The sequence below is a fragment of the Spea bombifrons genome, chromosome 10 (genome assembly GCF_027358695.1).
Source record: "Spea bombifrons isolate aSpeBom1 chromosome 10, aSpeBom1.2.pri, whole genome shotgun sequence".
Lineage (NCBI taxonomy): Eukaryota > Metazoa > Chordata > Amphibia > Anura > Pelobatidae > Spea > Spea bombifrons.
In genome coordinates this window covers 195,457-220,122 of record NC_071096.1, presented here as the reverse complement: position 1 = coordinate 220,122, position 24,666 = coordinate 195,457, and the positions used below count along the sequence as shown (strand labels likewise).

The window sequence follows — 24,666 nt, the reverse complement described above, 5'->3', positions numbered from 1 at the left end:
GCTGTCTGTTTCTCCTTTTCCTCCGGTGTCTGTCTCTCCTTTTCCTCCGGTGTCTGTTTCTCCTTTTCCTCCGGTGTCTGTTTCTCCTTTTCCTCCGGTGTCTGTCTCTCCTTTTCCTCCGGTGTCTGTCTCTCCTTTTCCTCCGCTGTCTGTCTCTCCTTTTCCTCCGGTGTCTGTTTCTCCTTTTCCTCCTGTGTCTGTCTCTCCTTTTCCTCTGGTGTCTGTCTCTCCTTTTCCTCCGGTGTCTGTCTCTCCTTTTCCTCCGGTGTCTGTTTCTCCTTTTCCTCCGGTGTCTGTCTCTCCTTTTCCTCCGGTGTCTGTCTCTCCTTTTCCTCCGGTGTCTGTTTCTCCTTTTCCTCCGGTGTCTGTCTCTCCTTTTCCTCCGGTGTCTGTCTCTCCTTTTCCTCCGGTGTCTGTCTGTACGTTTCCTCCGGTGTCTGTCTCTCCTTTTCCTCCGGTGTCTGTTTCTCCTTTTCCTCCGGTGTCTGTCTCTCCTTTTCCTCCGGTGTCTGTTTCTCCTTTTCCTCTGGTGTCTGTTTCTCCTTTTCCTCCGGTGTCTGTCTCTCCTTTTCCTCCGGTGTCGGTTTCTCCTTTTCCTCCGGTGCCGGTTTCTCCTTTTCCTCTGGTGTCTGTTTCTCCTTTTCCTCCGGTGTCTGTTTCTCCTTTTCCTCCGGTGTCTGTCTCTCCTTTTCCTCCGGTGTCTCTCTCTCCTTTTCCTCCGGTGTCTGTCTCTCCTTTTCCTCCGGTGTCTGTTTCTCCTTTTCCTCTGGTGTCTGTCTCTCCTTTTCCTCCAGTGTCTGTCTGTACGTTTCCTCCGGTGTCTCTCTCTGCTTTTCCTCCGGTGTCTGTCTCTGCTTTTCCTCTGGTGTCTGTTTCTCCTTTTCCTCCGGTGTCTGTTTCTCCTTTTCCTCCGGTGTCTGTCTCTCCTTTTCCTCCGGTGTCTGTCTCTCCTTTTCCTCCGGTGTCTGTCTCTCCTTTTCCTCTGGTGTCTGTCTCTCCTTTTCCTCCAGTGTCTGTCTGTACGTTTCCTCCGGTGTCTCTCTCTGCTTTTCCTCCGGTGTCTGTCTCTGCTTTTCCTCTGGTGTCTGTCTCTCGCTGTCATTGACAGCTGCGGTCTCTTTGAGTTATTATTTATAAGGCTTTAGCGTGTATTTTAGAAATGTTTTCACAGCCGCGCCATGGAAGGCACTTTGCTTCCTCCTGTTAAATGAGCCTTTGTGAGAAATGGCGCCCATTACAATAAGACCGGTAACGCCTGACAATTTGTCTTCACTCCGGGTACCTGCAGAGAGATCTGAGATCCCTGAGTAATAAAGACGCGCATGTACCTCCAGGGTGGAGAGGCCAGAATGTGTATTAAAATATGATGTAGCAGATAGAAAAGCATGTGGTGGTAGTGTGTATGGGGGTGTATAGTGTGTGCGCACATAACATATACATACATGCATACGCCTCTTCCCACACAGTGCCCTCGAGCTGCGCATGCACTCATTGCCGGTACTGACTGTGCAGCCGGACGCCTTCTCTCTGTTGACTAGTTTCATAAAGCTGTTCTGTATGATTTGCTTTTAATCCTAAACTGTAGCTTCTGCGTTTGGCCTGATGGCCGGGATTTAGGGATGAGCTGCCTAAAAACCAATCATAGAAGGACATCTAAGGACACCGGAACGCTGAGGGTTAAAGGAAGGATTTTATTTCATTCCTTCATTCGCAGCCTAAACCCAGAAACTGGCATTCACTAAACACCGAGTTCCAGGAGATTTGTGTTCAAATGAAATGTTACTTCCTAGAAGAGCTGAGCCGGCCCCTGTATAATGTATAGATAAATCAGTGACCGGCCCCTGTATAATGTATAGATAAATCAGTGACCGGCCCCTGTATAATGTATAGATAAATCACTGACCGGCCCCCTGTATAATGTATAGATAAATCAGCGAGCCGGCCCCCTGTATAACGTATAGATAAATCAGTGACCGGCCCCTGTATAATGCATAGATAAATCAGTGACCCGGCCCCTGTATAATGTATAGATAAATCAGTGACCGGCCCCCTGTATAATGTATAGATAAATCAGTGACCGGCCCCTGTATAATGTATAGATAAATCAGTGACCGGCCCCCTGTATAATGTATAGTTAAATCAGTGCCCGGCCCCCTGTATAATGTATAGATAAATCTGTGACCGGCCTCCTGTATAATGTATAGATAAATCAGTGACCGGCCCCTGTATAATGTATAGATAAATCAGTGACCGGCCCCCTGTATAATGTATAGATAAATCAGTGACCGGCCCCTGTATAATGTATAGATAAATCAGTGACCGGCCCCTGTATAATGTATAGATAAATCAGTGACCGGCCCCTGTATAATGCATAGATAAATCAGTGACCCGGCCCCTGTATAATGTATAGATAAATCAGTGACCGGCCCCCTGTATAATGTATAGATAAATCAGTGACCGGCCCCTGTATAATGTATAGATAAATCAGTGACCGGCCCCCTGTATAATGTATAGTTAAATCAGTGCCCGGCCCCCTGTATAATGTATAGATAAATCAGTGACCGGCCCCCTGTATAATGTATAGATAAATCACTGACCGGCCCCCAGTATAATGTATAGAAAAATCAGCGACCGACCCCCTGTATAATGTATAGATAAATCAGTGACCGGCCCCTGTATAATGTATAGATAAATCTGTGAGATGCCCCCTGTATAATGTATAGATAAATCAGTGACCGGCCCCTGTATAATGTATAGATAAATCAGTGCCCGGCCCCCTGTATAATGTATAGATAAATCAGTGACCGGCCCCCTGTATAATGTATAGATAAATCAGCGAGCCGGCCCCCTGTATAATGTATAGATAAATCAGTGACTGGCCCCTGTATAATGTATAGATTAATCAGTGACCGGCCCCTGTATAATGTATAGATAAATCAGTGACCGGCCCCTGTATAATGTATAGATAAATCAGTGACCGGCCCCTGTATAATGTATAGATAAATCAGTGACCGGCCCCCTGTATAATGTATAGATAAATCAGTGACCGGCCCCTGTATAATGTATAGATAAATCAGTGACCGCCCCCTGTATAATGTATAGATAAATCACTGACCGGCCCCCTGTATAATGTATAGATAAATCAGTGACCGGCCCCTGTATAATGTATAGATAAATCAGTGACCGGCCCCTGTATAATGTATAGATAAATCAGTGACCGGCCCCCTGTATAATGTATAGATAAATCAGTGACCGGCCCCTGTATAATGTATAGCTAAATCAGCGAGCCGCCCCCCCCCTGTATAATGTATAGATAAATCAGCGAGCCGGCCCCTGTGTAATGTATAGATAAATCCGTGACCGGCCCCTGTATAATGCATAGATAAATCAGTGACCGGCCCCTGTATAATGCATAGATAAATCAGTGACCCGGCCCCTGTATAATGTATAGATAAATCAGCGAGCCGGCCCCTGTATAATGTATAGTTGTATCAGTGACCCGGCCCCTGTATAATGTATAGATAAATCAGTGACCGGCCCCTGTATAATGTATAGATAAATCAGTGACCGGCCCCTGTATAATGTATAGATAAATCAGTGACCGGCCCCCTGTATAATGTATAGATAAATCAGTGACCGGCCCCTGTATAATGTATAGATAAATCAGCGAGCCGGCCCCTGTATAATGTATAGTTAAATCAGCGAGCCGGCCCCTGTATAATGTATAGATAAATCAGTGACCGGCCCCTGTATAACGTATAGATAAATCAGTGACGCGGCCCCCTATATAATGTATAGTTAAATCAGTGACCGGCCCCTGTATAATGTATAGATAAATCAGTGACCGGCCCCTGTATAATGTATAGTTAAATCAGCGAGCCGGCCCCTGTATAATGCATAGATAAATCAGCGAGCCGGCCCCAGTATAATGTATAGATAAATCAGTGACCGTCCCCCTATATAATGTATAGTTAAATCAGTGACCGGCCCCTGTATAATGTATAGATAAATCAGTGACCGGCCCCTGTATAATGTATAGTTAAATCAGCGAGCCGGCCCCTGTATAATGCATAGATAAATCAGCGAGCCGGCCCCAGTATAATGTATAGATAAATCAGTGACCGTCCCCCTGTATAATGTATAGATAAATCAGTGACCGGCCCCCTGTATAATGTATAGTTAAATCAGCGAGCCGGCCCCAGTATAATGTATAGTTAACCGGTACCCCATTTCTTTTGCACAGGGGCATTATTGTTGCCGTTGGATACGGGTTCTTTTTCTCACGTGTCACTCGGTTTATTGTCGCTCCTTTTATATGAAACGTGTTTGTGTTCCTGAAATGGAAATCACAGATTAATAACGGGTGAGAATGATATAAATTAATGTTTTATTTGGGGCAGAATAAATGTGTTTCAGGCGCGGACCCCCGGAGCTGTAGCGCGCTCTGAAGGTCAGGCCTCGTACTTTCTTCTCAGGTTGGATAAAACGTGGCGGCTCCACGGAGGACGAATCTATTTGGTTTTGTAAAGGTCAGATTTTCAAATCTCTTCCATCTCCGGCATATTTTCGTTTTTTTCAGGAATTCTGCGCACTTTATCTTATTTCTGTAATTATTGACTGAGAAGCCGAGTTCTCGCTTCGCTCGCTGCCAAAGGTCGCGAAGATGGACTTTTCCTGCGGGAGGCGTAGTTGCCGTCCGGCCAGCATCGAGGTGATTGTGACCCTCCGACCCTCGATCATTCCCTGGCGCCCGAGCGCTGGGATAATAAAAAGATTGCGTTCGTTATTCATTCGCTGTTACAAAGTATTGTACGATGAATGAACTCCCTAAATAAGTATCTCTTAAAGGGTTAACGGTTGCTTCTGGTATTTTCTTGTATGTCGGCTCTGCTTGTAACGTTTGTTCCCAAGCTCCGCCGGATGGCACCTTGGGTTCCTGTCACGGTCTCGTCATTAGAGACAGAATATCATGCTGTCTCGTGACTGTCTCAGTCTGTCTATTAATGGACTTATTCCAACCTGTGCAGTTACCGCTCTCTGGTGCAGCTCTCGGGGAGACATGGCAGTGACGCCGCAGAAGGTGTTTGTAGCTGCGCATGTTGGCAGATTATCGCCTCGGGGCCAGGGAGATGCAAGATTTTTCCTTAAATCCTTTCAGACCGTAAATGCCTACAATGAATGAAATGGAAACGGAACCATTAACCCCTTACCCTCCACGCGCTCCAATGTCTGCGCTCTGTGCCCTCATGTGACGGGGTTCATGCTTTGACTTATATGTGGGGCCTCCTAGACACGTTCCAGCCTCACCTTCCCATCCTCTGCCACGTGGCCCTTGGTGCCACCAACCAAGGAACTGGGACGTCTGCGTATAAACCTCCCCGGACGGTCCGTACGCGGCGTCCCGGCGCTCATATTAAGAAACCTTTTACAGAAGTGACTCCCATAAAGCCCCCCTCTCAGAAACCATCTTCATTCACTCCGTCTGTACAAAAGGGTCCAGTCATGGAGGAGACCGCTCGGTGTGTGAAGATTCCTCGTATCCGGCAGCCGAGCCTCGCAGAGGCGGACGCCACGACGTACTTTCTGACCCCGGGAAGCTCCCGGGAACCTGCATTTCCAGCAGAGCCGTGATTACATGTAATTGGTCTGAAAGCCGGATCTCCAGGGATATGTTGTGGTTATAAACGGCTGATGTGTAAACAGGATGATGTAAGAATGAGTTCATACCTGTAACTGCATGTCATGCGGTAAACAGCGCCAAGCCACGCACACGGGACTTACATCAGACGGACATCGCCCCTCGCACGGGACTTACATCAGACGGACATCGGGGACATCGCCCCGCACACGGGACTCACATCAGACGGACATCGACACGCACACGGGACTCACATCAGAGGGACGGACATCGACACGCACACGGGACTTACATCAGACGGACATCGCCCCGCACACGGGACTCACATCAGACGGACGGACATCGACACGCACACGGGACTTACATCAGACGGACATCGCCCCGCACACGGGACTCACATCAGACGGACATCGACACGCACACGGGACTCACATCAGAGGGACGGACATCGACACGCACACGGGACTTACATCAGACGGACATCGCCCCGCACACGGGACTCACATCAGACGGACGGACATCGACACGCACACGGGACTTACATCAGACGGACATCGCCCCGCACACGGGACTCACATCAGACGGACATCGACACGCACACGGGACTCACATCAGAGGGACGGACATCGACACGCACAAGGGACTTACATCAGACGGACATCGCCCCGCACACGGGACTCACATCAGAGGGACATCGCCCCGCACACGGGACTCACATCAGACGGACATCGACACGCACACGGGACTCACATCAGAGGGACATCGCCCCGCACACGGGACTCACATCAGACGGACATCGACACGCACACGGGACTCACATCAGAGGGACGGACATCGACACGCACACGGGACTTACATCAGACGGACGGACATCGCCCCACACACGGGACTCACACCAGATGGACATCGCCCCGCACACGGGACTCACATCAGACGGACATCGCCCCGCACACGGGACTCACATCAGACGGACATCGCCCGCACACGGGACTCACATCAGACGGACATCGCCCCGCACACGGGACTCACATCAGACGGACATCGCCCCGCACACGGGACTCACATCAGACGGACATCGCCCCGCACACGGGACTCACATCAGACGGACATCGCCCCGCACACGGGACTCACATCAGACGGACATCGACACGCACACGGGACTCACATCAGACGGACATCGCCCCGCACACGGGATTCACATCAGACAGATATCGCCCCGCACACGGGCCTCACACCGGATGGACATCGCCCCGCACACGGGACTTACATCGGACGCACATCGCCCCGCACACGGGACTCACACCGGATGGACATCGCCCCGCACACGGGACTCACACCGGATGGACATCGCCCCGCACACGGGACTCACACCGGAGGGACATCGCCCCGCACACGGGACTCACGTCAGACGGACGTCGCCCCACACACGGGACTCACATCAGACGGACGTCGCCCCGCACACGGGACTCACATCAGACTATAAAGATTTTTATAAACCTCCGCGGGGGGCTTTGGGGTGGCAGGAGGAGTGAGACCCGGACCAGTCATTTAACCCTTTCTTGGGGTACGGATCAGTTCAGTATTACTGCACGCGTGACCCTTTGCTTTATATTCACAGGTTATCCATAAATGTAGGAAGATGTTTTTTGCTTCATCGGGGTAATCCGTAACTATGACAACAACCCTGGCTCCAAAGTGTCAGCATCTGCATGGACCAAGCTTCGTTACTAATGAATGGAAAGCATTGTGACAGCCCCCCCCACCCCCATTTCATCTTCATTATGATTTTGATAAATATGGCCGCCGTCTTACATACTCACCGCACTTGCGGTTAAGGATCTGCTTGAATTGACGGCAAAAGCCCCGTCCACCGCTCAGACAATTAACGCTCATAACATTTGGGCAGGGAGCTGGTGTATAACCTGTAAAGATTTATTAAAAACTCTATGGACATGCAAGGGGTTAAAGTTCCAAAATCTCATCTTTGCAGCCACAAGGTCACTGGACGTGGACTCTGAAGATCCTCTCTATCTCTGCTGGGAATAAGGCAGCCTGTCTGGGCAGCTCAGATAATTGATTTTTCCTCCCCTGTAAACTCGTTGGCAGCTTTTTTGTTTGCAAATGTGAACCATAAAGTTTAAATGAAGAGAGGATTTATAGATTTCTGCTCCTCTCCCGTCTGCCGGTTTAAATTCCTCCCAGAGCTCGCTGTATAAATGCTTTGCCAGCAGCCGGGATCGCCTGAGCTCCAATACAAATCACCGGTTTCCTAATTCAAAAGAAATGCAAAGGATACAAAGTGACAAAAAATGAAAATAGCAACAAAATAACCCCTGGGAGGAGGCGCGCCTGCGCAGGGAGAAGGCGCGTCTGCAGCGGGAATGCTGGCTCGGCCTGACCTGGAACGTAATTGGTGAAGCCCTGGGCCCAACGGATCGGAGTAAAGCTGCGGTATTTGGGGCGGCACCTAGAACCCGTATAACGGAACGTATCGCTCCCGGTAAAGTTAGTTTACTTATCACTGATTTCGTTATTGCGGGCAGATTGCCGTCCTGCCTGTAGAGGATGGAATTAAATCGTTTTGGCCATTTTTTTTTATCGCCCGTCTTCAGAAAATGAAGGAAATCTATAAAATGTTCATCAGCTCGGAGTGCCGGGGGCTGTCGGCAGAAGGAATCCCTTTATGTTCTTGATGATGTTCTGCTAATCTTTCCAGGTGCTCAGATTAAGCCGCATGTTCCTGACGCTGCAGAAAACATCTTCCCTGGCTGCACTTCGCAAAATAAATGACTTGTTAGGGAAGAAGCTGCGCATGCATTAATTACACGGGGTCCTGCCCCCTCTGAAACATACGTGTGCCATTCATCATTCCAGGTTCGGCTTTTTATCTGCTTTACGGCTTTGGCAAAGTCCTTTTAATATTTTATCTGCGCCGTGAAGATGTCTCGCCGTATACCGCGCGGGTCTCGCGCTAATTAGTTGGCTTGAAGAGTCCCTTCTTCTTGGTGAATTTACGCTCCTGTGTTGTCATCCGTCGCGTGGTCGCCGTGTTCTGTTGGTAATTAGCAGCGTTATAATCGCTTTCCGCACCGGCAGACAGCGTCGGAGTACGTTATTATGAAGAAGGAGCGTGGAGGAGCCATAAACAACGGGGACGGTTTGGGGGGTGAAGCTTGGAACGGAAGCAAAAACGGTTCAGAGACGAGAAGTTCCCTTTCTGTTCTGCAGAGAAGCCGGAGCGCCCGGGGGGCTCTGGGCTAACAGAAGAGGGGCAACTCGGCAGAGGAGGGAAGCTGCTGCAGGGGTGGCAGAAATGGGGGTCCGGGGCAGAAGTTCTGGACAATGCTAGTCGATTGGTCTCATTGGGCCTCTTGTGGTTTTAAATAATGGCCGACAGGTTGTGGGCCGGTGCCGCGGAGCTCTTTCTCTAGTTGTTACGAAGCTACTCGGCGACTCGTTGATGCCGATCGGTCCCGGCTGGTTGGGGGGGGGGTTGAGAATAGATATTAACATGAAATGATGAATCGCCCTCGTTTCGGGGGCTCATTGTTTGTGGCCCTCGTAGACGTGTCTGTGTTAGAGGTGGTGACCGGCAAACGGTTCCTCTGCTTGTCGATAAGCGCCTGCGCCTGTGTTTGTAAAATGCTGGCCATAAAACCCCTCAGTCATGAAATGGAACAATAAAGTGCGACCCGTTATTTGTTATTAATGCGCCGGAAAACAAGCAAACGCAATATTTTAGCAGTTATTTATAGGCAGGCGCCTATTCCTCAGGCTGCACGTTTGGTGATCCCGGCACAACCAGAGCGCAAGAGGTTAAATGGCAAAATACAAGGAGCGGCATCCAGGCGGAGTACAAATGAAGAGACCGGAAAGCGGCGACTGTCCTGAGCTGGATTTAAGGATCGCTTTCTAATTATACGGTTCATTTAAGAAACACGACACGTTACTAACGGCAGGAACGGGGCTAAAAACGTCATTTACGGATCGGCGGACCAATCGCAGAGCCCCGCGGCGAGACGGCCGTTATACTCTCTCTCATTCCATCTGCAGAGGATTTGGACGGCTTCAGCCCGGGCGGCGGGATAATAACCTCACCCAGCAATGCGCCCTCAGACACTGAAATGGGGGGGCGATGTAATTAAATTCCCCAGTGGGAGGCTGTCGTGGCAGAGGTGATGTACAGAGAGGGGTCAGTGGGCTACGAGTCGCACCGTACCCTCCCAGCCCTATCCTGCTGGCCCAGAGCGCCTGGAAAACGGCTCATAAGAATTACACCGGATTTATCCCTGACCCTGCCGTGTCTGCTACAGTCTGGGTGTTGGCGTGTAGTTTGCGTGTTGATCCATGCTCCATTATACAGCGACGTGTCCAATGGCTTTTATGTGGGCTTGTGTCCTGGGAGTGGCCCCATTCAGGGTTTGGGGCGGAGATTGAAATCTGTGCGCCGGGATAGAGACTTTCTGTATTCTCTCTCAGAATGGAGCGCGGCTCGGAGGAAGAACGAGGCGGCCTCTGTTTGTGTTTGGAGCCATCGGTGAAATAATGAGAGGATCGTAATCGGGCCGGTGAAAGATGAATGGAGCCTCGTTCTGTCCTGCCTAATAGATTTACATCCGAGCGTGCGCGGGGCTGTGCTGTATAAATAGCTCGTCTCCGTGGCTTTATAGAACATTTCCTTATCATCGCTCGTGCCGACAGAGACAAATGAAACGTACAGGAGACCAGCAGAAGCTCTGCAGCCGGACGTGGTCCTGAAAGTGCCCCCTGCAAAGTTTATCAGCTGTTTGTTAAATGCTTTGCTATCTGCCCCGTGACCCCCACGTCCTGACACTGTCACCCCCGTTTCTCAATGTTACCTTCTCTAGGAGGGGGGAATTTCTCCTACAAATCATTCCGATGATGTAGATTGCGGATCACGATGGGTTAATGCATGTTGCATTCCATTTTCAGGGCCTGGACGTCCTCTTCCTGATTGGCCGCTCATCTCGTGGCTTTAATATTTTTTTGCCAGACAGGTAAGGGTGTTTAAGTGGCGTCAATAGAACCTGTGACCGGTGCTGAGTATTGCGCATGCACTCCTGCCTCTGAGAGCTTCCTTCAGAAGATACAGAGTCTCCATCCTCATACATCACAAAATGCACAAAGAAATGCAATTATTGGCTCTCACCGAGTACAAAAGGTGAAATAATTAGATCCTCCGTCTGAAAGTCGCTTCTTTATCACTAGACTCCTGGATGTGAGAGTCGCGAGCGGCCGCGCATGTGTTAGCAGTTAAATCTTATTAGTAAAATGACTGTGAAGCCATTAGAGGTGTAATAGAGGTCTCGGCGTTTGCGGGGGAGTCTGACGAGGATCTGCCTCCATTTAATAAACCCTTAATTTTTCATTTCCATCAAATGAGGTTTTTCTGCCAGACGTCTGTCGGCTTCTTCGGTGTAAAACATGGCGAGCTGAGCCGGCCTGCGGACGTCCGGAGATCCACAACGAACAGAGATTTTCAAGGGAGTCTCGGTTTATCCTGAGCGCATTTTAGAGAAGGCGTCTTTATATCAGGGTATATACTGTTTAATCACGGGCTCGTCACATACAAAAGTATACGGTCTCCACGTACCAAGGTATACGGCGTCTCCGCGTACCAAGGTATACGGCGTCTCCGCGTACCAAGGTATACGGCGTCTCCGCGTACCAAGGTCTACGGCGTCTCCGCGTACCAAGGTCTACGGCGTCTCCGCGTACCAAGGTCTACGGCGTCTCCGCGTACCAAGGTCTATAGCGTCTCCGCGTACCAAGGTCTACGGCGTCTCCGCGTACCAAGGTCTATGGCGTCTCCGCGTACCAAGGTATACGGCGTCTCCGCGTACCAAGGTATACGGCGTCTCCGCGTACCAAGGTCTATGGCGTCTCCGCGTACCAAGGTCTACGGCGTCTCCGCGTACCAAGGTATACGGCGTCTCCGCGTACCAAGGTCTACGGCGTCTCCGCGTACCAAGATCTACGGCGTCTCCGCGTACCAAGGTCTACGGCGTCTCCGCGTACCAAGGTCTACGGCGTCTCCGCGTACCAAGGTCTAGGGCGTCTCCGCGTACCAAGGTATACGGCGTCTCCGCGTACCAAGGTCTATGGCGTCTCCGCGTACCAAGGTCTATGGCGTCTCCGCGTACCAAGGTTTACGGCGTCTCCGCGTACCAAGGTCTACGGCGTCTCCGCGTACCAAGGTCTACGGCGTCTCCGCGTACCAAGGTCTATGGCGTCTCCGCGTACCAAGGTCTATGGCGTCTCCGCGTACCAAGGTCTACGGCGTCTCCGCGTACCAAGGTCTACGGCGTCTCCGCGTACCAAGGTCTACGGCGTCTCCGCGTACCAAGGTCTACGGCGTCTCCGCGTACCAAGGTCTACGGCGTCTCCGCGTACCAAGGTCTACGGCGTCTCCGCGTACCAAGGTCTACGGCGTCTCCGCGTACCAAGGTCTATGGCGTCTCCGCGTACCAAGGTCTAAGGCGTCTCCGCGTACCAAGGTCTACGGCGTCTCCGCGTACCAAGGTCTACGGCGTCTCCGCGTACCAAGGTCTACGGCGTCTCCGCGTACCAAGGTCTACGGCGTCTCCGCGTACCAAGGTCTACGGCGTCTCCGCGTACCAAGGTCTACGGCGTCTCCGCGTACCAAGGTCTACGGCGTCTCCGCGTACCAAGGTCTACGGCGTCTCCGCGTACCAAGGTCTACGGCGTCTCCGCGTACCAAGGTCTACGGCGTCTCCGCGTACCAAGGTCTACGGCGTCTCCGCGTACCAAGGTCTACGGCGTCTCCGCGTACCAAGGTTTACGGCGTCTCCGCGTACCAAGGTCTACGGCGTCTCCGCGTACCAAGGTCTACGGCGTCTCCGCGTACCAAGGTCTACGGCGTCTCCGCGTACCAAGGTCTACGGCGTCTCCGCGTACCAAGGTCTACGGCGTCTCCGCGTACCAAGGTCTACGGCGTCTCCGCGTACCAAGGTCTACGGCGTCTCCGCGTACCAAGGTCTATGGCGTCTCCGCGTACCAAGGTCTATGGCGTCTCCGCGTACCAAGGTCTATGGCATGTACGAAGGTGTACGGTCCCCGCGTACGAAGTCTGATGTCACTCGGCTTGCAGCAGGTACGGCAGATGGGGCGTTAAGCCAAAAGAAGGTTATAAGGATCACCTGTGACTCCTCCATCTTTGTGAATCCCCATAAGGATTGTGCATTCCCTGCATGGAAGCTTCTGGAAGGTCAGTTCTTCTAAGGGTAAATATGGACCTTGTTTTGAGGGATTTCAGCCGTTTTTATTTGGTTGTGCTCAGTCATATAATTCCTCTCGCTGGAGGTTTCTGCGGACGCAGATTGAATGGAGGCCACGGCCCTTCAGGGAAGGCCTCGCTGCGGAGTTTAATGGGTCGTTTTAAACTTGTGACCCGTGTTGGCGTCCTGTGCGGCGGTCTGCGGCTCGCGTCATAAACAGAAAACCTGCGCAGAAATTGCCTTCAACCTGTCTCCTCGATTGGCTCGTTCAATGCGCCGGTGATAAACGGGAACATGTTAACCACAGTAATGCCCTCTGCCACTGAAAGGGTTAAAGACTTTTATTGATTAATTGCTGAATTAACTGACGCCCCCCCCCCCGGCTGATCTGGAGGAACCTCTTTATGATTATTTCATTCACACTTTGGATTGTTTTCGCGTGGAGTTTGCCGATGTATTCGTTTGATATTAACCCCTTAATGACAAAGCCCGTACATGTACGGGCTCAAAATGCATTGTTTTCAATGGGTTTAGGCACCGCCCATTGTCCTTAAGGGGTTAATGTATTCATTTTCAGGGGCACAGGTGGGGGGTGTAATCATAGCAGGACTTATTAGTCTGTGGGTGAAGGATGAACCATCGTGAAGGTGCTTTAAGGTCATAGAGCCCATGAGCCATAAATGTTTAACCCTGTATGGCAGACAGTCTGATCCACAGCAAAAGGGTTGGCTCATAGAAGGCTGCGCATGTGCTATGAAACGGCCTGTTTGCTTATGGGATGTTCAGGGGGGTTCATGCCCTGATCCTTTTTGGGGGAGGTTTGTGGGTGTGCCAGTTGCCCCCCTGTGACAATATAAGTAATTAACCTGCCCTACAAGCAGGCATCAGACCTCATAGTACATGGGCCATGAGCTGACCTGGTGCTTCTGGGTGAATCCCAAATACTCGCTGCTTGTAGCTGACAATCCATCACGTTCTACCTCCCCTACCCAGCGGCGGTGTGAAACGCTGCGTCCGACCCCTCGACCGTCACCGCAGAGAGCGCGACGCAAAACCTTCACCAAACAGCAGGCTTTCTGAATCCGCCGATCATTGCCGGGGTCCCTGGGTCAGACTGTGCGTCTCTCATACTCCACTAAAGGGTTTGGGCTTTAACAACAAACCACAAGAGCTGACATCTCTTTCCTGTGTCTGGGTCCTCATATCCTGGCCCCGGTGGAGCGGCTCAAGTGCTCCAAACTCAGCAACGCTTTATTTGCTAATCCCTACAAATCTTACTCAATGTTCTGCCCCGAGTGCCTCTGTGAGTAGAGATAATTTAACCTCACACCGTGGCAGATTTCAGGTAGTGTTTGTGAGTGTGTGTGTTTACTATAGTGTCAGAGTGTTGTGTATGTGTGTATAGTGCTGGAGTCAGTCTGTCAGTGTGTGTGTGTAGTATCAGTGTGTAGATGTATAGTGCCGGAGTCTGTGTGTGTGTGTGTGTATGTATAGTGCTGGAGTCAGAGTGTGAGTGTGTGTGTGTATGTATAGTGCTGGAGTCAGAGTGTGAGTGAGTGTGTGTAGTATCAGTGTGTGTATGTATAGTGCTGGAGTCAGAGTGTGAGTGTGTGTGTGTAGTATCAGTGTGTGTATGTATAGTGCTGGAGTCAGTGTGTGAGTGTGTGTGTGTGTGTATGTATAGTGCTGGAGTCAGTGTGTGTGTGTGTATGTATAGTGCTGGAGTCAGAGTGTGAGTGTGTGTGTGTAGTATCAGTGTGTGTGTATGTATAGTGCTGGAGTCAGTCTGTGAGTGTGTGTGTGTAGTATCAGTGTGTGTGTATAGTGCTGGAGTCAGTGTGTGAGTGTGTGTGTGTGTGTGTATGTATAGTGCTGGAGTCAGAGTGTGTGTAGTATCAGTGTGTGTATGTATAGTGCTGGAGTCAGAGTGTGAGTGTGTGTGTGTAGTATCAGTGTGTGTATGTATAGTGCTGGAGTCAGTGTGTGTGTGTGTATGTATAGTGCTGGAGTCAGAGTGTGAGTGTGTGTGTGTGTATGTATAGTGCTGGAGTCAGAGTGTGAGTGTGTGTGTGTAGTATCAGTGTGTGTATGTATAGTGCTGGAATCAGAGTGTGAGTGTGTGTGTGTAGTATCAGTGTGTGTGTGTGTATGTATAGTGCTGGAGTCAGAGTGTGAGTGTGTATAGTTCTGGAGTCAGAGTGTGAGTGTGTGTGTGTGTATGTATAGTGCTGGAGTCAGAGTGTGAGTGTGTGTGTGTGTATAGTGCTGGAGTCAGTGTGTGAGTGTGTGTGTGTGTACGTATAGTGCTGGAGTCAGAGTGTGAGTGTGTGTGTGTGTGTATGTATAGTGCTGGAGTCAGAGTGTGTGTAGTATCAGTGTGTGTGTGTATGTATAGTGCTGGAGTCAGAGTGTGAGTGTGTGTGTGTAGTATCAGTGTGTGTATGTATAGTGCTGGAATCAGAGTGTGAGTGTGTGTGTGTAGTATCAGTGTGTGTGTGTGTATGTATAGTGCTGGAGTCAGAGTGTGAGTGTGTATAGTTCTGGAGTCAGAGTGTGAGTGTGTGTATGTATAGTGCTGGAGTCAGAGTGTGAGTGTGTGTATGTATAGTGCTGGAGTCAGTGTGTGAATGTCTCGTGCTGCATGGTGTTAGCGTGTGTAAATGTGTACGGCAAGGCTCGGAAAAAACCCACACTCCGGGAAAATAAAAACATGTTTGAGGAAGAAAAAAAAATCTGGCTGCGAACTTTTGGGCTGTCGGCCCCTGGAGTAATGGACAAGCGTTAAGATTTCTGGAGAGATGCGCATGGACAGGGTCAGAAGATTCACGAACGGGCCGAACGGGGCCGATCTGCCGGCAGGTTCTCTCTTTCTATAATCCTCGTCCAACATTCTGTCCATAAATAGCGTCTCACGCCGGCGATTTTATTACCCGTAATACTCGAGTATTTAACGTCCTGTTTTTAGATTTCTTTTTGAATTTGTTTTCTATAATTATGGTCCTCGTTTCTGGCTGAGAGATAATGATTTTTTTTTACTATTTCTTTTATTTTCAGTTATTTTAATTTCTGGTAATTTGGGGTCCCCCCAAAGCCATAAACCATAAGAAAGGACCTCGTAAAGGATCATTTCTGTGCTCCGCTCACCGCATCGCACCAATTCTTATTTTAATTGCTTTGCTTCTGGCAATGAAAGCAAACACGTGTCTGCAGATAACACGCATGTCACAAATACTTTAGTTCACGCATGTAACATATCTGTAGCATGTCTTTGATGTCTTTGTGTGTAGGGAATAAACCCCTGAGCAGTCACAGTCCGTGTAATTTCTATAAATAATGTAATATCTGGAAAAACTATATCGGCGTAGGATAATATAACGACCTCGGAAAAGCTTTCTTAGAGTGTTCGTACGTAAACGCTTATTCGTCAGCCGAAGTCCCCCGGCCGCAGCTCATCGTTATTTCCCTGCCGGAGCGGCTGCCGTAGGTATACTCGGTACCGCTGTCTGTGTAGCAAGGAGTTCATTGGATGGGGAGGCTTGAGCTGGGTCTCGGCTTTCCCCGCCAGGCAATTTTCTAGTTTGTTAATTGCCTGGAAAGTGAGCGATTTAGTCCATCACGGAGCGGGCAGGAATCCGCCATCGTCTGGGCTATTTATCGGTAACTTAGTTACAAATTGGAAGCATTTATGGGATTGATGGCTTTGATCCCTTTGCGGATCTGAGCTCCGTAATGGCAAAAATCGCAATGTTTTCATCTGCATTTCATTTTTCAAAGAGTCCTTCAAAACGGCGCGCGAAAGGTTGCTGAGGGCGCGGGGATCGGAGATCAATTATACGAGTGCCGCGGCCAATTTATCATCAGGTGATAGCATCTTGGTGGATTTAAGAGAGGAGCCGAGTCAATATTACAGGACGTAGACAGGACACAGAATGTGCGTGAGGGTCTGAGATAAAAATGTGACGGCGGGAGGAAGATAAATGGGGATGGAGCCAAGTGTTTTAATGTAATTGCTCTGGGTATTGTCATAATCTTAAAGAAGCCATTAATCCCGTTTTCATCCCGCCCCATTAGCAAATCAGATAAATGCACGCGCATTCCGTTAACGGCAAAGCGCATTCATTTCAATGGAGCGCCACTTCTGCTCTGAGTGCCAGCGATTAAACGCCGTATGCGCCGTCAGCTCCTGGGTTCAAGGACCCTGAAGATAAGCGATAAGAGTTTGAACGCGTTTCCAGCACGCCATTCATCTGAGGAAGCTCGTTAATTGGCGGCAGAAACGGCGAGATAGAAATCTGCATAATTCAGACCCAGAAATTATAAAGAATGAACACAGTCAGTACCATAAAACATGGAGTAAGCGGGGGGGGGGGCACTGCACAATGGGTAGACAGGACATAAGCAATAATATATAACATAACAATTTGTGAGGAGGGCCCTGCGCAGGAGCTTACAATCTGTATAGAATAGGATACAGAATTATTTAGGTTTTCCTGCTTTGTGTGGCTGTAAAACGCTCAAAGTCAGCCATAAAACCTTGTGGCCCTGGGAATCCAGCCGTAGGATCCTGTGGCCCTGGGAATCCAGCCGTAGGATCCTGTGGCCCTGGGAATCCAGCCGTAGGATCCTGTGGCCCTGGGAATCCAGCCGTAGGATCCTGTGGCCCTGGGAATCCAGCCGTAGGATCCTGTGGCCCTGGGAATCCAGCCGTAGGATCCTGTGGCCCTGGGAATCCAGCCGTTGGATCCTGTGGCCCTGGGAATCCAGCCGTAAGATCCTGTGGCCCTGGGAATCCAGCCGTAAAATCCTGTGGCCCTGGGAATCCAGCCGTAGGATCCTGTGGCCCTGGGAATCCAGCCGTAGGATCCTGTGGCCCTGGGAATCCAGCCGTTGGATCCTGTGGCCCTGGGAATCCAGCCGTTGGATCCTGTGGCCCTGGGAATCCAGCCGTAAAATCCTGTGGCCCTGGGAATCCAGCCGTAGGATCCTGTGGCCCTGTGAATCCAGCCGTAGGATCCTGTGGCCCTGGGAATCCAGCCGTAGGATCCTGTGGCCCTGGGAATCCAGCCGTTGGATCCTGTGGCCCTGGGAATCCAGCCGTTGGATCCTGTGGCCCTGGGAATCCAGCCGTAGGATCCTGTGGCCCTGGGAATCCAGCCGTAGGATCCTGTGGCCCTGGGAATCCAGCCGTAGGATCCTGTGGCCCTGGGAATCTACCCCTAAAACTTCTGAAGGTGAGATAAAATTGAGTTTCCTTACTTCATAGCCAGACATGCTGAGATTGGGGCAAAAATACAAATCAGACTGCTCTTCTCGCACATAATATTCACATTATTGGAAACTTCTGTTTCATTACTATTACGCCTGTAACCCTTTCTTAACCCTGACATCACCAGTAGGATCAACGGAGAACAATATACTCCAAATGTTACTTTTCCAGAGAAAAAATCTTTGTGGTGGTTGGAGATTTTTTGGGCCATTTCGCGGGATATGCAGAAACCCAGAACATTTACAGAATCCTATAAATTCTAGCTTCAATGCGGGTCTGCCGCCTAGAAAGAACCTGCGGCCGATGGAGATGGAAGAATTGACCCCTGTCTCTCCTGGAGGTTTAATTAAAATTCCTAGTGTCGGGATTAACCCCTTCCTTGCTGTGGGTAATTCTGGTCCGAAATTGATTCGTTGTTGATACAGAGTGTCACGGAGCTGGCTAGTCCGACCGACTACCTCCGCTGTCTTGTGCTCCCTTAGCCTGGGACAACACACTTTCCCCGGTTCCCCAGTCACTCGCCGAGACTCAGTATCGGGTAAAACCAAACGAAGACTGATTTATTTCTCACACACAGAACTGGATATATCCAGCAAAACACATATTTACATAAAACAAGATATTGGGACACAAACAACCCCCTTAATCTGCCTCCCAGAGACAACAGGGGCAGTAACGGGATTCACAATACAATAGGTGGGGGGGAGACTGATTTATACAACATTAAACTGAAACAATGGCGGCCTCTCCCTGGTGGCAGATCCTGGCTGTCTGCCGGAGATAATCCCCTCAGCCAGTGATGAGATGATACTGCTGGGGGTAGCCACAGAAGGCTTTACAAACCCAGGGCCCGTAGTCAATAGGGAGGAGGCTGGCAGTCAGGCCTCTCCAGTGGTCCCAGTGATGGAGGCTTCCGTCACACAGAGGTAATGGGATACTCTGCACACAGTATAATCTGAGAACAGGTAACCCTTCGTGCACTGATTACTGGTGGGTTGAGTGTTCGGTGTTTGTCTTTATTATTATGATATTAGGCAGGAGTGTTTTAAATATTGTAAGACGCGTCTTGTCTTTGTAGAGTAACTCCCATCATGAGCCTGGCTCTTTAAATTATTATCATTTTATATTAATATTATAATCGTTATATTGTCTTCATAAGGAGAAATCTGTTCATAAATCTGCCTTGAAATTCAGTTCTTTATCACATTTATTTTCTCACGGCCCCCAAGTAATTTCATGTTGGCCCCTAAGGCAAAGCTTGGGCTTGTGCCGTTTGGGCCTGGGGATCCGTGTCTGTCTCTATGTGTCCTGGAGTTCCGTTAAAAGAGTTTTCCTGTCTATTGTAGGAAACATTTCTATTTCCGGCCGTTTCTTGCACCAATTTGTCAACTTTCTTCTTGTTTGTGTCTTGTTCTCAGACATTGATGAATGCGCTGCCAGGATGCATTACTGCCACGCCAACACGCTATGTGTCAACGTGCCGGGATCGTACCGCTGCGACTGCCTGCCTGGCTACATCCGGGTCGATGACTTTTCCTGCACAGGTAAGAATTACCGTTCCTCGTGGCGGCAGGTTCCCATGAATAGCGTGGCCTAAAGGTATAACGAACGTCTTGAGTGATTATCTGTACCTAATGAACCTGCTCGCTGTAAGACTCGTGACGCAATGCGCTTTCTGTATTATGCGTTGGGGATTTGGTGGTCTCCCTGCGATGTCGGTGAGCTTTGGCTGTTTTTTTGTCTGGTGTGGCTTCCGACCCCTATTTTTAGCTGATAGTTGCAGTTACTGACACGATGGGGGGTCGTGGAACATAATCATTATTGCTGGCGCCATATGGGTTATGAAGAAGCTCGTCCTCAGATGTCTCCAAGACCTCCGGAATCCCGGAACCAGCAGCGTTCTCTCGTACCCCGCCATCAACTTCCAGCCAAATAAACCAAAATGAAATATTTACATGACTAATAAAATTCTGAGGAATTAAGATAATAAAAAATAAACAGAAAGTAAATCTTAACTCCTAATGAGACGACTAAAATTGGGAATTCCGTAAAACAGTTACGATTTTAGTTGTTTCATTAAAAGTTCTGTTTTGGCAAAAGATCAGTTTGTGTGGGAATTGCTTTGATATTTTGTGGCGCGGCACTTATCTTCATTCCACTGACATCTTTACTGAGGTATCATGGGAAATGAAGGGACATTTGCATGAAGAGCCCTGGCTCCGCCTTCATTGGTTGCCAGAGAGGGAAAATTGATTATTAAATAAAGAAAATACCGAGTGACAGGCGCTTTATGTGGGATGTGAGGTGACTGAGGTAGCGTCAATGCTTCGCCCTCTTTTTCCCTCAAATAAATACACAAAGTAAATAATGTAATGATTTATTATAAAGTCAACTATGGAAACATTTTGGCCACGGTGCAGTCCGCTTTACGCCTTCCACACCGTGACACAGGTATAAATATTTATTTATAGCAGAAACATACATTATTTGAAAACACATTATAAACATAATATATAATATGGCGATGCACGTGCCGCACCACCGGACCCACTTGCGACACGTGCAAGTCTTACATATAACTAACAAGTGTTAGCAAGAATCTAATCCACTAAACTGTTAACGACGACTTCCATAACCGTAAACTACCGACCCGGCTGGCACAGGCGTAAAACCGTCAAACTGTAGAGACCACCGGCGTCCCCTGCACGGCAGCCACTGCCACGGCTGGATTCACCAAGCCACCAGCACAAGGAGTGTCCTGCACTTAGGCCGAGGGCCTGTGCACCACGAGTCAAACCACACCTAAAGGTCCACTAATTGGACGGTTGTGATATCCTAACGTAATAATGCAACGGTGAGAGGGACTGAGCAAACTGACCAGGGACACTTGAAAAGCATGAAGCACCAACTTCATATTCCAAGAAGCCGTGTGATAAATGTGAAACGGCACCTCAGAGGTACCATCCAGCGGAGCGCTCCGCAGTAAGCCGGAATCCGATTCGCTGATGCAGCTTCTGTCCTGATTCCTGACGATTTAACGGCTGCGAGAATTGCTGTGATTTATCAATTCCACTGTAAATTTTAACGGCTCCCCCTTCATGTTTGTTTTTTGGGCTTTTTGCCGCTTCTGTTTCCTCGGTTTGTTTGTTTTTTTCTTTAAGAAATAAAACAGTTTGATTTCCTGGTTCGGTCTATCCGTCTAACGCTAATAACGCCATTTGTATGGAAATATTCTCTTTATGAGCAGGAGGGAAGCGGATTCATTGAACGATCACCGAAGTTGCCGTAATTTATGGGGAAAATATTGCACCGTTTGTCACAAATGAACGGCCCGGTGTAATGTACGAAGCGCACCCGGTACGGATGCCGGGCCCCGGTACGGATGCCGAGGCCGGGCCCCGGTACGGATGCCGAGGCCGGGCCCCGGTACGGATGCCGACGCCGGGCCCCGGTACAGATGCCGACGCCGGGCCCCGGTACGGATGACGATGCTCAGCCCCGGTACAGGTGCTGATGCCAAGTGCCGGTACGGATGCCGATGCTGGATCCCGGTACGGATGCCAAGCCCTGCTACGGATACCAATGTCGAGCCCCAAATACAGAGCTACTGAGCCATTTGCTTGTTCAGAACGGTTTTCCGTTACGCCGGAGTCAGGCGCTAATTCTTTGACGCAGCTTGGGAGAACGTTTTAGTAAGAAAGGGACCCTAAGCCAGGTTCTTGGAGGTGGTTAGATTCCTCTTATTCCGCCCCCCCTGGATTTTTGCATTCTGTGGCATTCTGTTTCATTACTATTACCGTACTTCTGTTTCATTACTATTACACCTGTAACCCTTTCTTAACCCTGACATCACCAATAGGATCAACGGAGAACAAAACACTCCAAATGGAGATTTTTGGGGCCATTTCGCGGGATATGCAGAAACCCAGAACATTTACAGAATCCTATAAATTCTAGCTTCAACGTGGGTCTGCCGCCTAGAAAGAACCTGCGGCCGATGGAGATGGAAGAATTGACCCCTGTCTCTCCTGGTTTAATTAAAATTCCTAGTGTCGGGATTAACCCATTCCTAGCTATGGGTAATTTTGATCCGAAATAGATTTGTTTTGTTAATATTGTTATTTTTGTTAATATATTGTTAAGACGCCCCACCACGTGATTAGTTATATGCCGGCGTGTCGCCATGACAGCCCTGGCTTTTTTTCTTGACGTTTGGGCCGTTACCGTGATCTTCTGTGATTCCCTGATGAGCTGCGTTTGGGGCAGAACGCGATTGTGCTCCGAGCTGTTTATCCGTGTTTCTCGTATCAGATCCTTGTTATGGCGCCGGGGGACGCGCTGTGATTCCTGATATTATTCTGTTACCGGTTTGCTCAGAATTCTCAGTTCCCCTTGACCTATATTCATTAGTAAAGTTATGCTAATCTCTCTCTCTCCGCACGCGGCCGCTATGAGTTGTGAATTATAATTTACTCGTACAGAAGAGCGGGGTCTGCGATGTTGGTTTCATACGGAGCCTCCTGTTCCTGCGGATAATTTGCATGTTTGTGTTCCTCTTATGCTGTGATTAGCGGAGAGGGGGCAGCAGGCGAGAGCTTCCCCGACACAGGCTGAGTGTGCGGTGAGGGTCCTCCGGGGTCTGGGTCGCGCTGCTTAGGTCTCGGTACGTGTAGCGCATGGGCTACGGTCTGAATTTCCGTAGACTGATGGAGATTAAAGGGTCAGATACCTTATGTTTAAAGCCCGGCTGGAAGTGTAATAATGGAACCAGCGGGATCCGTGGACGGTACATTGTGCTTGTGTTTTTAGGACAGACATAAATTCAGGTCTTCTATTCACGTCATGCACGAAACCGGAGTGAAAATGTTCTGTTGATGAGTATTCGGAGAGCGACATCAACTCCTGGTAACGATTCCAGCAAATATTCCAGCAAAAAACCACAACTGGACCCGGTCTGCCTCAGCCGCCATATTATTTGGGTTCAGATAACGGACCGATATGTTTTCATCCTCTGTGATTATATAGATTTTCAATCATTCTATCGGATATACCTGCGGGCTTCTATTCGGGAAATGCAAAGGTCCAGAGGAGAGGCAGCATCTGTCCCGGGAATCACCTCTGAGTGTCAGCCTTTTGGTCAGGAAAAGGTAGAGAAGCCAAATCGGCCTCGTTAACAAATGCCGCAGGTTTGAGGAAAGTCTGGAGACGCCTCAGATTTGCGGCATCTAGAGAATGATTCCAAGGTTATGGAATAGCGTGTGGGAGTGCATGTCTCCTGCGTGTCTCCTGCGTGTCTCCTGCGTGTAACGATATGTGGGGTAAGAAGAACAGCCAAGAGAAGGAATGTGGAACGAATGCCAGGCGTAGGCGATGGTCTCGATCCATGCCTGTGGCCCCCTGTGTGATGTTATCTGCTGTCAATAAGCTGTATCAGTAAACTTTTTCACCCACAATCATAGTAAAAGGAACTAACCGGTCTCGCCTTTATTCTGCCGGTTACCACCCATTAGTAAACCGTGAACCTGCTTCTTTAATTCACTCGACAAATGATTTGTTCACAAATGTCAGCAGATTGATTCTTGGTTGCATCTCTTGCTGACGGCTGCTTGGCTCTCAGTCTGGCCCCCAGCTTTGCTGATGCGAGTTTTCTCTATGAGCTGTGGATGTGTCCGTGAGAAGGGGTCCCAGAGCCTATTCTGTAAGTGACAGTTTGCATGCGCTTGCATTTTATTCGCATTGAACTTGGCCACCGGGACACAAAGTCTGAGCCGAGCCCGGCGTTTGCTCGTCCGTGCCATGCCAGCTAATACCAAGTTGGTTTGGTTCCAAGACGCAGCCTCCTGACCCCGGCAGAGAGTACAGCGCGTGACAGACATATGCTTCAGTTATCAGCGGGAGCCGACGGGGCCGCGTGGCCAGCGCTCACTCCAGGCTACCAACGAAAAACACAGCAGGACTCCTCAGGTATCAATAAAGGAGGTTAGTCCTCCGAACCAGATGGGAACTTCACCACGATGACCACAATCTGGGTTTTAATGTTAAATAAGATTATTGTCCAAGAGCCAGAGACGTATTTACCTCTTATGTGCCCCAGGCCTGACCCAGGGCAGTGCCTCGAGTATCCCCTCCATGATCTCCGGAGTGCCAGGATGTGACATCATATCCTGGCACTCAACGTCCTAGGGGGCACACGGAGGGCTATGGCAGTCCATTAGGCAGCGTTTTGTGGCATTAGCATTGCTATGGACATGGCCTCCAGAAGCTTATCCCTTCCTATAAAGTTTTTTCAGGGTTTTGTTGTGACTGGAGTAGTAGTTAAAGCTGCTGTCCCCCTGCTAAGTTTCACACTTTTGGAACCGAGTGCAGCGTAAGAAGTATTCATTCCAGTCCTGCCGAAGGTTGGAAAGTAATCCTTTTATCTGTGAGACGTGACGTTAGGAGGAATATTCCAGCATGCATTCTTTGCTCATTTTTTTGGCTGGTACGACGATGGTTAGAAAAAC

At 49.5% G+C, this 24,666-nt stretch overlaps 1 protein-coding gene across 2 annotated transcripts in view; it reads left to right on the top strand.

Moving 5' to 3' along the window:
- Window positions 1–24,666, top strand: part of NELL1 (neural EGFL like 1) — a 158,486-nt gene that overhangs the window by 83,414 nt on the left and 50,406 nt on the right. For both annotated transcript variants that reach the window (XM_053449003.1, XM_053449002.1), the window contains exon 13: window positions 19,582–19,707. In XM_053449003.1, the coding sequence (XP_053304978.1) occupies window positions 19,582–19,707 (126 nt within the window). The remainder of the gene's footprint in view (window positions 1–19,581; window positions 19,708–24,666) is intronic.